The 16,115-nt window shown below is 36.5% G+C and overlaps 1 protein-coding gene across 1 annotated transcript; it reads right to left on the bottom strand.

Moving 5' to 3' along the window:
• Window positions 1-2,430: 2,430 nt before the first annotated feature.
• LOC126814640 (centrin-3) lies at window positions 2,431-16,051 on the bottom strand. Its single transcript, XM_050539931.2, has 6 exons — window positions 15,935-16,051; window positions 12,617-12,752; window positions 11,561-11,675; window positions 9,235-9,349; window positions 6,524-6,600; window positions 2,431-4,595 (listed from the first exon to the last, which is right to left on the bottom strand). The coding sequence occupies exons 1-6, from the start codon at window positions 15,949-15,951 to the stop codon at window positions 4,552-4,554; spliced, it is 504 nt and encodes a 167-aa protein (XP_050395888.1). The 5' UTR covers window positions 15,952-16,051; the 3' UTR covers window positions 2,431-4,551.
• Window positions 16,052-16,115: the final 64 nt, after the last annotated feature.

Below are 16,115 nucleotides of genomic sequence, written 5' to 3'. Positions count from 1 at the left end.
AACCGACACTAATGCTTACGATACTTATAATTCTAGAGCACATATCAGAAACCGTTCAATATATCAAAACCCGTACACATCAACATGTTATAACAGTGTCGTTTGTGAATTCGAAAATTCCGGAGCACCTCTCGGAAATAATTTTTTTTTTTTGAAAAAAAAAATACTATTTCGTGTTCATAAATCTAGAGTCAAGTGTTCGATCCCTGCATTTTCCGGTATGGTTCCCACTTGTCAGTATATAATGTAGGCTGTCTAGTCGTTTGGATGGGACGAAAAACCGAGGTCCCATGTAAACATTGGCATGCACGTAAAGATCCCTTGACAGTTGGAATTTGATATAAGAGTAGGCCGTAGTGCCGCTGTCCGGGCAAAATTTCCCTCTCAACACATTGTATGGCGTATGTCCGTCTTCATTAGTCCAGGTTAGGAGCAGAACAGTAGGACGTTAAACCCCATTTCATTTCATACATCTAGATAAAACTCAATATTTGTCCACAATAACTGGGTAGCATAATTGTGATATATTATTTGCGATACATTTTTATTTCTACACGTAGTATGTGGTTGTTGTTTCAATGGCATTTATAACAATTGAATTCCATAGAGCTGTGTCCTGTTCAACACAGAGATTGGCAGTGTGTTGATTTTTTTAAATCCATTACACTAGACATATGGAAGAACCCAATCCAAATTCTGAATGATGCATCAATGTTATGCATATTTATTGTCCCCATCACCAAATGCTTGTAAATGCTCTACATTAGAATTGAGATTATTCTTTCAAACTAGTATGATTTCGTTGCGTGTTGAATAAATTAGTGTTTCTGGTGGCATCGGTTCAAATTGAAACTATCACTTCTAACATTATATTGATAAAGAGTACCATAAATAATAAATAGAGAATCTCCTATGAGTCTTTTTTGATATCAAAAAAGACGAGTAGGAGATTTTATTTATTACCCAATCCCTTCTTACATGCACAAATAAATAAATATTCTTTGCTATAGATTTCACTTTTACTGACCTGATTACATTACGGTTTAGTGATATACTATTCAAAAAAAGTAGGGGATATTTGGTTTTGGGGGCATAATACTAAAATATGCAAATGACTACGAAAAAAGTCACTATAGAACCTAACAGAAGAAACATTTCCAGTTACATGTGACGCCCAAACGCACCAATAGCTACCGCATGGAATGCAGGTGATGCTTTGGATCATCATGGGGGTCCAACCCAAGATTTGCACGACTCTGACTTTGAATGTTACAGTCATTGTGGCATTGAATTCCAGGGTGGAAACATCAGTTTAATTGTTTTAGTGACCAGAAAACAAATTTTGATATGCGTCGGCTTACCCAAAATGAAAGGTTACGTGCCCTTGGCATGCTACAGATCGGCACAACACAGGCGGTTGTGGCGCGGACGATGAATGTTTCTCAGTCTGTCATAAGCAGGCTATGGTCCAGATACCGTGATACACAATCTGTACAGGACAGACCACGCTCAGGTCGACCAAGGGCGACAACTCAAGCCCAGGATCGATTTATCCGTACCTTGGCCTTGAGAAATCGTGTCATCACAGCAAATCAGATCAGCGCTCGTCTTCAAACAGACACTGGTGTGAGAGTGAGTGGCCAGACGATTCGGAATCGACTGCATAGGGGTCACCATCGCGCCCGACGTCCTCGCGTGATCCCTTGTTTGAGAGATCATCACATTCAGGCAAGACGTCGTTGGTGTAGGGATCGTCAACACTGGGATAATCGACGCTGGAGCAATGTGATGTTTTCAGATGAGTCAAGGTTCACTGTTGATTTTTTGGACAGACGTAGGAGGGTGTGGTGTCGTCGAAACGAGCGCTTCCAAGACGTTAACGTCATCAGACATGATCGATTTGGGGGTGGTTCCGTTATGGTGTGGGGAGGCATCACTGTTGCTGGAAGAACGGCTTTACATGTTGTTGCAGGGCGTGTTACAGGCCAGTACTACCGGGACAACATCTTGGCAGTCCATGTTGTGCCGTTCGCACGACGTCATGGCCGCCGTTTCATCTTCCAGGATGACAACGCAAGATGTCACAGGGCCAGGATCGTTACAGGTTACCTCCAACAACAGAACATCACCACATTACCTTGGCCAGCACCGAGTCCCGACCTCTCCCCCATCGAGCATGTCTGGGACATGCTTGGACAGAGGTTACGTCAACGTCAACAACGTCCTGCCAATGTCCAAGAACTTGATGCTGCGTTGCAACAGGAATGGGACAATCTGGACCAAAAAGACCATAGACGTCTCATAAGGAGTATGCCACGTCGGATCAATGCTTGTTTGGCAAACAGAGGAGGATTTACCCGTTACTGACTTGGTTGTGATGCTGTGGTAACTTTGCTGTTTGACCCCGGGTATCATTTTACCCTTATAATGGTTAGTCTGTGCCTTACTTAGTCTAACGATCATTTGGAATAAATCGATGAATGTGAACTTCATTTCATTTTGTCATTTGTTTCTTCGTCAGTTTCATTAGGTGACTTTAATAACACTTAAAAATCAAATATCCCCTACTTTTTTTGAATAGTATATATTATTTTGTGACAGCAGTTCAACCATTGCAAAGCCCTTTATATTGACCCAGTGTTTCCATCAAGGCCAATAAAAATAGTTCCTTTTTAATAAGAAAGAAGATACATTTAATAAAAATGAACTGTTCTTTGAAAATAAAAAAAGTAGTTCCTTTTTGATTGACCAATCAAATTCATGTAAAGCATATCTCCTAAGCGATATCTACTGTAGAATGTATTATTGGGTGATAGAAGTAATTAAGGGCATAACAAAATAAATTTTATATTAAAAAATGTATAGAATATTTTAATTCTGATTTTGCATAAGAGAACAATACGTTGAACATCTTTAAACATTTTGATTAATAACACTAACATGTGATCAATGAATTACAAAAAAAACCCCCCTAAACAATACAAAACATAAGACTAGCACATTTAAGTGAGACAAAAAAAATACATTTGACCTAACACACTTAATCAGATAAGAATGAGATACACAGACTTAACTTTATAGACCTTAAAATGTAAATATCAGATGCTTCCATCATTTATGACAGTTATCATGAAAGTAACAATACAAAAGCACCTAAAACAAAGGACATTTTCAGGAACAGTTCACAGACAGTAGACCCTGGGAGAGGAATGTATCTAATTTTAAACAGAGTTCAATATAAAGATAAGTGAATGATGTATCACACTGATATCATTGTGGTTAAATATAAAAAAGACCACATGAGCTAGAAAACAGAATTTCATAATGAATGATAGTAAGTAAATCATTTAAAATGTACATTATGTAAACATAAATAAGGTCAACAATAGATCTTGTAATAACTGTAATACTGGCTAGCTTTAGATTGGTTTTATATTCTGGGAATATGTTGACTATTTTCTGATCAACATCACATCGTTAAATCGAGGGCAGGCTTTCTAAAAATGCATGTCATGAACTGTAACCTCAACATGTTTCCTATTCAAATTACTAGGTCTCATATAAAATATACAAATAATATTAAATGCTAGCTAAGCAAGAGACTATTTTTCTTAAGTTATTTATGTGATAGTCTAGACATGTAATAGGACAAGACATCTTCAATTGCGTGGGACAAAAAGATTGTTGAATAAATATCTGGGGTACATTTTAGAATAAAACTTACATGCATTTTTTTCATTTTGAACAGTGTAGTTGTTAGTTAGGATATTTTTAATTACACAGTTAAAACTGCTAATTGCCAGTTGAGTAATTTTGTGGAAGTTGAACCTTTAGAATGTTACACTCCCGATTACAAAGATAGGATGAAGTGGAAATTTCGCAACAGGTGATAAAAATGGGATATGGTCAAAACTGCTGTAAACCAAATAGTCAAAATTCATAAAAAAATATTTACCATTGGATTCATAAAAAATAAGAATTGCTTTTTAGAGCCATTATGAATAATCTAGGACATTTTCAACCTATACTGTTTCATCTATATCCTATATAAACAAGCTGGCACCACCTATCCGATAAAAAATTTTCATGGGCCTCTTTCTTACCTGTTAGAAACAAAACTGGGAGATTAAAGAACGTTGATATATCTTGTCCCTTAATTAAATGTAAATAATCAATTTGAGTGCTTTTTGGAGTTGCTTAAGCCATGAAGATTTAGACGTAGTTGGAAAAATGCATATGACGACCAATTGCTTTAAGTGAAATGGATCTTGATGTGTTAATTCAAGTGGGAGGGATATCTCTCTACATTGATAAATATAGCTTAGAATTAACCAGGGGTGAAATATGGACATAGTCAAATCTGAATTGAAAAAAAGAAAATCTTCTTTCCCACTGGGAGCTTACGCTCCAATAATACAAATATATTTGAGTTAATCAAATAACTGTTTTTTTTTAAGAAGTTGTCTTCGCACTTGAATGAACAATATGAAAGATTAACAATGATTATTATATAAAATTAGTCCCTGTATAATATCAATATGGTCAGCTATATTACGTATCTCCTGTCATTATAGCTAAGAACTCTTCTTCATTAACTGAAATATAATATATATAACATAATTATAATAGTTCATATCATTCACATTATTTAAATGCTGCATCTTCTAAATTATAGAATGTGTGATTGTGTGTGTGTGTGTGGGTGTGCAAGGGGGAGGGCGGGGATTGTAAGGTGTGTGTGTGCCTGTTCGTTTAATTAATGTACTATAGTTGATCCTATAATAATTGTTCATATGTTATACCTGCATTAATTTAGTTAGTGAGGTATCATGTCATTATTTCTCATGCTAATGATGGTTTAGGGGTAATAATAGATATCTATTATAGCTAATTAAAGGGGCATTGCTTAAGATTTAGATGCGTAAGAGCTGGCTGTTCTCACTGTAATATTTCAAAAATACATGATGCAAAATGAATATATTGAAAATGCCATTCAAATTACTTTATGTTTTGAGTGAAGTTATCAATGGTTGTAGTCTGGACAACATGTGTGCATTGACTGCAACCACCTTATTGGTCATTTGAGTATTAGCCTTGCTTCTCCATTTTTAAATTAAATCATCAAGTGGCCAAATCGTTCTAATTTACTTAAAATCGGAGCCATCCGATGGCATCGAGAGTTTATTATGGTCGTCATGCTAATGTCTAATCGATAATTTATATAACATAAGTCCCAAAGAAAGACCCGCAATAAGCAGATTTAGCTCAATTACGCAATGCCGTTTTTCATTTGTTTGTTCGTTCGTGGAGTGATATTGCAGACTATTACATAATGCCTTTTTAATGAATGTCAAACAATAAGGATGTTGATAACATGTTTACCACAATCTTGCTTCCTATATTGCTTGTAAGATAAAAGTGACATCCATGTTCACTATTATTAGATCAGTTTATTTCCATTACACATATCATAATTTCAAATAAAAACGATTGGTTCCCAGGCAATGAAACATACACCCACAACAGCTATGTCATTTGGGCAGTCAACAAGTGTTTGTTATCGCGTATTTTTTCTTTTGTCAGTAATGAGAACATTTACAACACATGAAAATCTGATCAAGAGTAATAATCCATGAGGTAATTATCAGAAAACATTAGAATTTGTTTCGATTGTTTGTCTCATGACCCTAAATAATTTATATTAACTTTAGCCCCTAGAGTGAATGAATGAATAAAATGGAGTTTTAGACTCAAGAGTGCCCACAAGATTTTTCAAAGTGATCAAGGGCTTTAACTCTGGCAGTAATTATTGGAAATCGTTGAAAATCAATAGGCCCCTTCGTCTCATGGCCATAAACACTGTGTATAAATTTAAAGTCAATCAGATATTAACTTTAGCCTCTAGAATGTCAACAAGATATTTCAAGGAGATCAAGGGCTATAACTTTGGCAGGAACTATCAGAAATCGCTGAATATGACTAGGCGTCTTCATCTCATGACCTTAAACAATTTGTATAAATTTAAAGTCAATTGGATATCAACTTTATCCTCTATTGTCCACTAGATTTTTCAAAGTGTTCAAGGGCCATAACTCTGGTAGTAATTATCGGAAATCGCTGAAATCAATACAATATTTCAACTTATGACCTTAAACACTGTGTATAAATTTATAGTCAATCGGATATTAACTTTAGCCTTTAGAGAGCCTCCACAAAATTTTTCAAAGTGATCAAGGGCCATAACTCTGTCAGTAATTATCCGAAATTGCTGCAAATCAATAGGCTTTTTCATCTCATGACTTTAAACAATGTATAAATTTAAATTCAATCGAATATTAACTTTAGCCTTTAGAGCGTCCACAAACAATTGTGGACGCCGGATGAGGGTGACGACAATATATGACCACATTTCAATGTGGGCATATAAAAAGATGAGATTGTAATTAGGTTTGAGGGAACATATCTTAAATTATTTATAAATGTTTATTTCATATCATTATAAAGCAGGCCTGCTGCTACTTACTCTCTCCATCTCCATCCCTGTCAAATTCATCTATCATTGCTCGAAGTTCTTCATCTGTCATATTCTCTCCTAATTCTCTATAAAATCAACATAGAAAATTTACATTTTACCTGAAAATTACTCCTTTCATACTTATTAAACTACTATTAATTTTAGTCTGACAAAACATTGGAATTATTGAGCATTTTAGAGACCAGAGCATCACTAACGCTGCACCAAAATAAATAGTTGCTGTCTTTACGATATAAGGAATAAATATGCGAAGTTCCAAGATGATCTATTCAGAAATGCAGCTTGCAGACAATAAACACACAAATTGGGTGTGACTCTGCCCCTGGGTGTCGGGACATGCACCAAAATCAATAGTTGCCATCCTTAGGCTATAAGTAATAGATATAAGTAATAAGAGTCGTGGCCTGTAGGCAACACACAGACACACAAAGAAAACATGGGTGTGGCTCTGCCCCTGGGGGTTGGGCAATCACTAAAAAACAATAGGGTTCATCCTTAGGGTATAAGGAATAGGTGTGCAAAGTTTCAAAAGGATCTGTTAAGAATTGAGGCCTGTAGGCGAAACACAGGATGCACAAAATTGGGCGTGACTGTGTCACGGGGGTTCGGGGATGCACCAAAAATAATAGAGGTCATCCTTAGGGTATAAGGAATAAGTATGAAAAGTTTTCAAGATGATTGATTAAGAATTGCGGCCTATAGGTGACACACAGACACACAAAAAGAAAATGGGCGAGGCTCTGCCCCCTGGGGGGAGGGCATGCACCACAAACAATAGGGATGTACCTTAGGGTATATAAGGAATAAGTATGAAAATTTTTCAAGATGATCGATTAAGAATTGTGGCCTGTAGGTGACAGACACACAAAAAGAAATGGGCGTGGTTCTGCCCCTGGGGGTTGGGCATGCACCACAAACAATAGGGATGTTCCTTAGGGTATAAAGAATAAGTATGCAGAGTTTCAAGATGATACGATAAGAAATGCCGCCTGTAGACGACAAACAAACAAATACAAGAAATGGGCATGCACCAAAAACAATAGGGATCATCCTTAGGGTATAAGGAATAAGTATGTAAAGTTTCAAGACAATCACTTAAGAATTGCGGCCTGTAGGCAACACACACATATACATGTATATGACAATGTAAATTGAGGACTTTGACGGGAATTTGTGTATGGTGAACACCAACAACCGAGCACACACACTCTCACCATCACACACACTCTCACCATCCGAGGACGTTACAAGTGTACCTGGTATATCAATAATATAAATTGAGTGGGTTCAACACTCTATATCCGAGAACAGGCCTCCTTTGACCACAGGAGCAGTCCACTGAAAGAACATTATTTTATTGATTAAGCCACTTCAAACTTATAATTTTCTAAACCAATCTTACTGAGGTCTTACAGACTGTATGTGAAAAATCGAGGACTTGACATTCCTTGTGGTCTATAACCTGTAAATAACTACGTTTTTGTCCCCCCTTTGACCACACATGAAAAAAAAAAAAGACAATGTAACTGTTTATAATTAATGTGTGGTGCAATATCGCGATAGAACAATTATTTCTTAATGTGACCAACCGCGGACGCACATTATGTTTCAATACTGACAAAGGGAGATGAGATGATCAAATAACCTACTTAGGCTTCAATATGTACAGTAAATGGACAGTAAGTAACAACTACATTCTTTTCAATAATTCCATGAATTGGACGGTAACTTCATGGGTTATGGCCCGTGACTGTAAGAAAAATTGTGTTTTAGCTCGTGGACACAATTTTTTTTAACCCATTTTGATGAAATTTAAATTATTATAAATATGTTTATGACCCAAAGATCTGGGTTCCTTTTGATATTGTTGCATATCAGACCATAACTTCCTTGATTATGGACCCCAATTGCATGAAAAAATGTGCTTTTAGCTTGTGGGCACACTAGAGATAACAATCTCAATTTGATTTTAAAAATTGTTTAAATATATCACTGTTACACTACACCATAATTACAAACCAACAAAATGGTCGCTCCCCTGTACACAAATAGTGTAAAAATATGTAACACCAAGGTTTTGGGCCCTATAGAGGTCACAATTTTTTTTCCGATTTTGATGAAAATTAAAATGTATTTTTATATCCCAAAGAACTTGATTCCCTTTGATATTTGTGCTTATCGGATGGTAACATCAAGGATTATGGCCCTGATTGTACAAAAAATCACCTTTTTTTTTAGCTTGTTCTCCTTCCATCTCATGCAAAATGTGGGCCTATCTTTATATGGCAACCACTTGTTTTATTGTTTTAATCTACACTGCTCAAAAAGGCAAGAAGAGATATGTTACTGTCATTATGATGAGATCATTTTACATATTTACTGGTTTTATTCATTTTAAGTGGTTCAATATTCCAAAAAATTTCGAACTGATTAAGGTGATTTCATTAAAAGTTTTGCTTTACTCAACATATTTTTAAAGAAAAGCTTTGACCAGAGGCAAGCTCATGGTTGACTACAGATCATGTCAATCCATTGTGGTTCCATTTTTTGCTTTGTAATGCTTGCCACTATTAGCTCCTCTTGTAAGTTAGACATAGCTAAAGCAAGACCTACACATAATAATGATCCATTTTATTTTCAAGATCGGGTTTGTGGTCTAAACGGACATAATGCAACCAACCAACCAACAGATAATTTACCTGGCAACTCTTCTTAAATTTCTAAGATTTATTTTTCCGGAGCTGTCATCATCAAATAACTTGAAAGCTTTAACAATTTCTTCTTGGGGATCTCTTTCAAGCATCATATCTGTCACTTTAAGTAGATAATATAAAGAATTATAGTTGATTTGATATTAAAAATTGTGACTTCTAGAGGATCCACAATCTTGGTAGTACATACTTTTACACTATTTGTATACAAGTAATGGTCATTTTGTTTAGCAGTTTGAGTCAGATTTTTACGAAATTCGAACCCAATCTCCATTGATGTGTAACAGTGATATATTTAAAAAAAAAATTGAAAATTGAATACAAATTGTGACCTTCAGCGGGTCTACAAGCTAAAAACGTGATTTTCGAACAATCAGGGGCCATAATGCAGGAAGTGTCATTCGGATATGTGCGATTATCGAACGGAACCAAGATCTTTGTGATATAAACATAAACTTGAAGTTTCATCAAAATCGGATTAAAATTGTGGCCTCTAAAGGGTCCACAACCTTGATATTCGAACTCAACCATCATTAGGGTGTAATGGTGATATATTCAAACATTTTTTAAATCCGATAAAAATTGTGATGGACGGACAGAAGGATAGGGGCGTATAAAAATGCCAATGTTAAATTTGTCGTTTTTGCATTGGGGAGATTACCACATTACACATCTGCATAAAACATTTTGAAAAGTCTACCTCAATTAGAAGTTAAAAGTTAAAGTGTCCCATAAAGTTTGATGGAAAGGCAGACACGGAAATGAAACGGGGGTTCAAAATCCTGTTGCAGACTGACACACAAACAAACCCATCTTAATAGTTTTGATTACTTTAAAAGGTGAGGGGTGTTGGGGCGTCAATAATATTTTATAAATTAATTATGTCTTCTTTGAGCGGCATTTAGCAATTGACATACGTAATACAAAAACATAATATGGAACACAATTACTATTTTATTTAAAGCGACGTTTCGTCGCTTTAAATAAAATAGTAATTGTGTTCCATATTATGTTTTTTATTAATTATGTTTATTTTCTACTGATACAACATTTGAGGCTTTTTTAATCTCTTGAAAATTACAAAATTGTGAAAGCTTAATCTCTAAAGAAACAAGCCAACAGTGAGGCTGATGTCCCCCGCCGAAATAGGAAAATAATTAGAGGACACATATAAAAATCAAATTGCGTATCGCTCTGCTTACCCTGAGCAGAAAATGCTCATTATCAAACTTAGTCAAGGTATTACTGTAATGAAACTATACACCAAGTTTCATCAATCTCACTTAATTAGAACTAAAGTTATCGTGTCCCAAAGCATCAACCAATCAAATTGCTTATCTCTGCTTACCATAAGCGGAAAATGCTCATCTTCGAACTCCATCAAGGCATTGACCTAATCAACACATACACCAAGTTTGAACATTCTAGCTCAATTAGGAAGAGAGTTATCGTGCCCCAAAGTATCAACCAATCAAATTGCTTATCTCTGCTTACCCTAAGCGGAAAATGCTCATCTTCGAACTCCATCAAGGCATTGACCTAATAAACACATACACCAAGTTTGAACATTCTAGCTCAATTAAAAGTTATCGTGTCCCAAAGCATCAACCAATCAAATTGCTTATCTCTGCTTACCCTAAGCGGAAAATGCTCATCTTCGAACTCCATCAAGGCATTGACCTAATCAACACATACACCAAGTTTGAACATTCTAGCCCAATTAGGAAGAGAGTTATCGTGTCCCAAAGCATCAACCAATCAAATTGCTTATCTCTGCTTACCCTAAGCGGAAAATGCTCATCTTCGAACTCCATCAAGGCATTGACCTAATAAACACATACACCAAGTTTGAACATTCTAGCTCAATTAGGAAGAGAGTTATTGTGTCCCAAAAAGTGTGACGGACAGACAGACGGACAGACAGACGGACAGACAGACAGACGGACGAACCCATTTTAATAGTCCCCTGCTTTCTTCGAAAGGCGGGGGACAAACAATAGTTCAAAACTGGATTAATTCTGTTTAGTATTACAAAGCATAATTTGTCAACATTAGTTTAGTCATTCTCTACAGACAAAATAAACAGGACATATGTTCAAAAGAAGCTAGCACCATAAAACTAAATTCTTTCGATGCGCCTCTTTTTAATCCGATTGAATCCATGCTGTTTAAATATTGATTTTAGTGTGGATCAAGAATGGAAAACCTCAATATATTGTCCGAAAAATGCAAATGACAATCAGAGCTTTTAATGAAAGTGGGTTCCATTTAAATCCTTTTACTCACACATAACTTTACTAATAAAGGTACTTACTGACTTCATTGAAATCCTCAAAAGTGATTTTTCCACTTCCTTCTCTATCATAGTCACGTAAGATTTTAAGAACATCAGCTTTTTTCACATCAAATCCCAATGCCCTCATAGCCACCTTTATAACAAAAACAATGAATAAACAAATCCATACATGTGATTTGACAACTCTTATTTTCTGGCCTCTGCCAAAATCTTCTTAAACAGCCCTATATATTTTAAACTATCTTTAGCCATTTTTTTACAAACTATATCATCAGATATATTTTTTTGTAGTATAAATTATTTATGGAATTACTGTAAAACAAGAAATTAATTTGTTAAAAGTTACCAGTAGCATTAATTTCAATATGCATTTCAATCCTGTAAAATAACAAAACATGTGGTGTACATAACCTGTTGTACAAATTTAGCTCAGAATAAATGCCTCCAAACAAAAAGGTTATCATCAGTGCCTCATAAGATTGGTGGCTAATTTATGTAACTGTATGTAATTACATGTATCTGGTAAGTATGTGTATATGACTGGTCAGATAAATTTCAAAATGAAATGAAATGGGATTTAACGTCCTACTGTTCCACGCCTAAACTGGGCTAATGATGATGGGCATACGCCATACAGTGTGCTATGAGGGAAATTTTGCCCAGGCAGCGGCACTACGGCCTACTCTTATATCGAATTCCAACTGCCATGGGATCTTTTACGTGCACGCCAATATGTACACTGGAGCTTGTTTTTTCGTCCCATCCAAACAACTTGACAGCTGTCCTTGTCAGGCCCTCCGTCTTCAATCACTGACATGGAGAAACCATGCCTGAAAATCTGGATGAAATTTCTCGGCCAATGCAGGGATCGAACACCCGACCTCCAGACTAGCGAGTCAGGGTCTTAGCTACGTGATCCCCCAAATAAATTTCAGTTTCAATGCACATTAAGTTGACAATTGACCACCTTTCAGTATCATTAAAGTCATTTGATCAAATTAAAAGAATAGCATACATGTACATGTATATGACTTGTCAGTTTAATTTCAGTATATTTCTAAGAATTAACATCACCTTTAATTCATGATAATCAATAGCCCTATCTTTATCGGTATCAAATAAATCAAACGCTTCCTTTATTTCTTGTTTCTGTTCATTAGCTAATTCTCTTTTCTTTTTCTTCTTACTTTTATCCAAAGCAAACTCTGCCCTGCAATAAACATTTCAAATTAGCAAGTATCTAGGGTTATGTTATATGTGTATAGTGAAGTTTCTTATAATTATAATAAAAATTTACAAGAACTACACATATAGGGAAGAAAGAAAGAACTCAATGATGTTGATGGAAATACACAAAATGCCACTGAACGCAAAAAATCTCTCTTCCCTAATCCTGATCCTCAATACCAGATAAAGTTTATAAATTTGAAAGAACTACATAGGGAAGAGAGAAAGAACTCAATGGGGTTGACAGAGACACACAAAATGTCTCTCAATGCACAACATTTTCTCTTCCCTGAACCAGATCCTCAATACCTGATACTCAGGCCTTCACGTGAATAAATTCTTGGAGAGTAAAATATTGTTGAAAATTTGTGCATATTTAGTACTACTAATCTGCTAATGTTTTTATAATTGTGAAAGCCTACATGTAAATGTCTTTTACGTGAGTCGGAATAAACAAATCGACACACGACCTCCATTATCGCTGATTGATGACTCATGTTTTTCCTCGTCCAATAAAGAACTGTAAGGTTTCTTTGCGCATCTACAATAACAGAGGGAATATCGGTTAATCAACTTTAATTATCCCACTTTGATGTTGCCATTTCTAATATTTTCCAAAAAGAGTTTTCTTTGTACGCACTAATTTATCGATTGGTACTGCTATCTATGGCAAGTTTGTCGAGGAATGCATGTCAACGTGTAGCTTATGGATTATCGTTAAAAATTTCTAGGGGCTTGTAAAAACAGTGCATGTCGAGTAAATATTTTGAGTAGATCATTTTAAAATAAATTCTACAGCATATTATTCTTTTTTAAAAAAATTAAATTACTTTTACGAGAAACGATGATAAAGAACCATAAGTGCAACTAATAATTTATCGTTTGGTAGAGTCTTTTAAATAACCATGTGTTTCATGTTAAGATTTTATTTCGTGTTTTGAATTCTAATAAATCATCAGCTACTTTTTATATGTACATGTACATATTACACTACAGATATAAAGAAATAAAACATTCTTTTCATAAACATTCAACTTTGAAAATTTTGCAGTTCCTTGAGAGATCTATATGACTAATGGTGCGTGATCCACGATTCCACAAGCTGTACTTGATTGCCTGCGGTAAATTTTATAAAATCGCTCTTGGCTTATTATATACTATTCAAAAAAAGTAGGGGATATTTGATTTTGGGGGCATAATACTAAAATATGCAAATGACTACGAAAAAAGTCACTATAGAACCTAACAGAAGAAACATTTCCAGTTACATGTGACGCCCAAACGCACCAGTAGCTACCGCAGGGAATGCAGGTGATGCTTGGGATCATCATGGGGGTCCAACCCAAGATTTGCACGACTCTGACTTTGAATGTTACAGTCATTGTGGCATTGAATTCCAGGGTGGAAACATCAGTTTAATTGTTTTAGTGACCAGAAAACAAATTTTGATATGCGTCGGCTTACCCAAAATGAAAGGTTACGTGCCCTTGGCATGCTACAGATCGGCACAACACAGGCGGTTGTGGCGCGGACGATGAATGTTTCTCAGTCTGTCATAAGCAGGCTATGGTCCAGATACCGTGATACACAATCTGTACAGGACAGACCACGCTCAGGTCGACCAAGGGCGACAACTCAAGCCCAGGATCGATTTATCCGTACCTTGGCCTTGAGAAATCGTGTCATCACAGCAAATCAGATCAGCGCTCGTCTTCAAACAGACACTGGTGTGAGAGTGAGTGGCCAGACGATTCGGAATCGACTGCATAGGGGTCACCTTCGCGCCCGACGTCCTCGCGTGATCCCTTGTTTGAGAGATCATCACATTCAGGCAAGACGTCGTTGGTGTAGGGATCGTCAACACTGGGATAATCGACGCTGGAGCAATGTGATGTTTTCAGATGAGTCAAGGTTCACTGTTGATTTTTTGGACAGACGTAGGAGGGTGTGGCGTCGTCGAAACGAGCGCTTCCAAGACGTTAACGTCATCAGACATGATCGATTTGGGGGTGGTTCAGTTATGGTGTGGGGAGGCATCACTGTTGCTGGAAGAACGGCTTTACATGTTGTTGCAGGGCGTGTTACAGGCCAGTACTACCGGGACAACATCTTGGCAGTCCATGTTGTGCCGTTCGCACGACGTCATGGCCGCCGTTTCATCTTCCAGGATGACAACGCAAGATGTCACAGGGCCAGGATCGTTACAGGTTACCTCCAACAACAGAACATCACCACATTACCTTGGCCAGCACTGAGTCCCGACCTCTCCCCCATCGAGCATGTCTGGGACATGCTTGGACAGAGGTTACGTCAAGGTCAACAACGTCCTGCCAATGTCCAAGAACTTGCTGCTGCGTTGCAACAGGAATGGGACAATCTGGACCAAAATGACCTTAGACGTCTCATTAGGAGTATGCCACGTCGGATCAATGCTTGTTTGGCAAACAGAGGAGGATTTACCCGTTACTGACTTGGTTGTGATGCTGTGGTAACTTTGCTGTTTGACCCCGGGTATCATTTTACCCTTATAATGGTCAGTCTGTGCCTTACTTAGTCTAACGATCATTTGGAATAAATCGATGAATGTGAACTTCATTTCATTTTGTCATTTGTTTCTTCGTCAGTTTCATTAGGTGACTTTAATAACACTTAAAAATCAAATATCCCCTACTTTTTTTGAATAGTATAGATTGATTTGACAGTTGTGTTCAACCTTTCCTTTCAAATTATTTCCGAGTCCGAAACGTCACATACCCGAGTCCGAAATGTCACCTGCCGGAGTCCGAATATGGAGCCATATATTGTTTGGTCCGAAATGACATGTCATATGTAATCGTTGAATCATCATAATATTATCAGTCATCAAGATTTACCAAGTCCCCCCCAACTAGGCAAGCCCAGGAAATTAGTCCATTTTCTTCTAATCATACACAACAATATTTCATGACAGATAGTTTTTATTACGTGTAGGCCCGTTTCCATTCTCGATTCTGATTCTCTCAATCAATCTCTTGACATCAGGAAAGTCAAAATAAGTCCTGCTTGTTGTTGCTGTCATCGACATTACCACAACATGAACATATTACCTCGAAGAGTTGACCAATCGGATCGGTCATTATTTTCTTTCATAACTCAGCCAGTAAACTGCATAATCAAATACTATACCTGAACGACAAACTCATATTAAATTCTTCCAAATAAATTTCAAGAAGCAAAACTTTTTTCTAACGTTTTTGTTGACAAGTTGATACTCGCGCTTCTATATGTATAAAATCTGTAGTTTCGCACCCGTGTATATTTGCATCAAAAAAAATACGGTTACATATAAATAGATATTTATCATTAT

Source organism: Patella vulgata, chromosome 3 (genome assembly GCF_932274485.2).
Source record: "Patella vulgata chromosome 3, xgPatVulg1.2, whole genome shotgun sequence".
NCBI classification, from domain to species: Eukaryota; Metazoa; Mollusca; class Gastropoda; family Patellidae; genus Patella; species Patella vulgata.
This window is presented reverse-complemented; position numbering and strand designations above follow the sequence as displayed.

Excerpts from the sequence above, each read along its gene's own strand:
- LOC126814640 (XM_050539931.2), bottom strand. Across the intron at positions 6,601-9,234 it reads AATTTAAGAAGAGTTGCCAG|AGAATTAGGAGAGAATATGA; the intron begins GTAAATTATCTG and ends TTGATTTTATAG. Across the intron at positions 4,596-6,523 it reads CAGGGATGGAGATGGAGAGA|TTAATGAAGAAGAGTTCTTA; the intron begins GTAAGTAGCAGC and ends ATTATATTTCAG.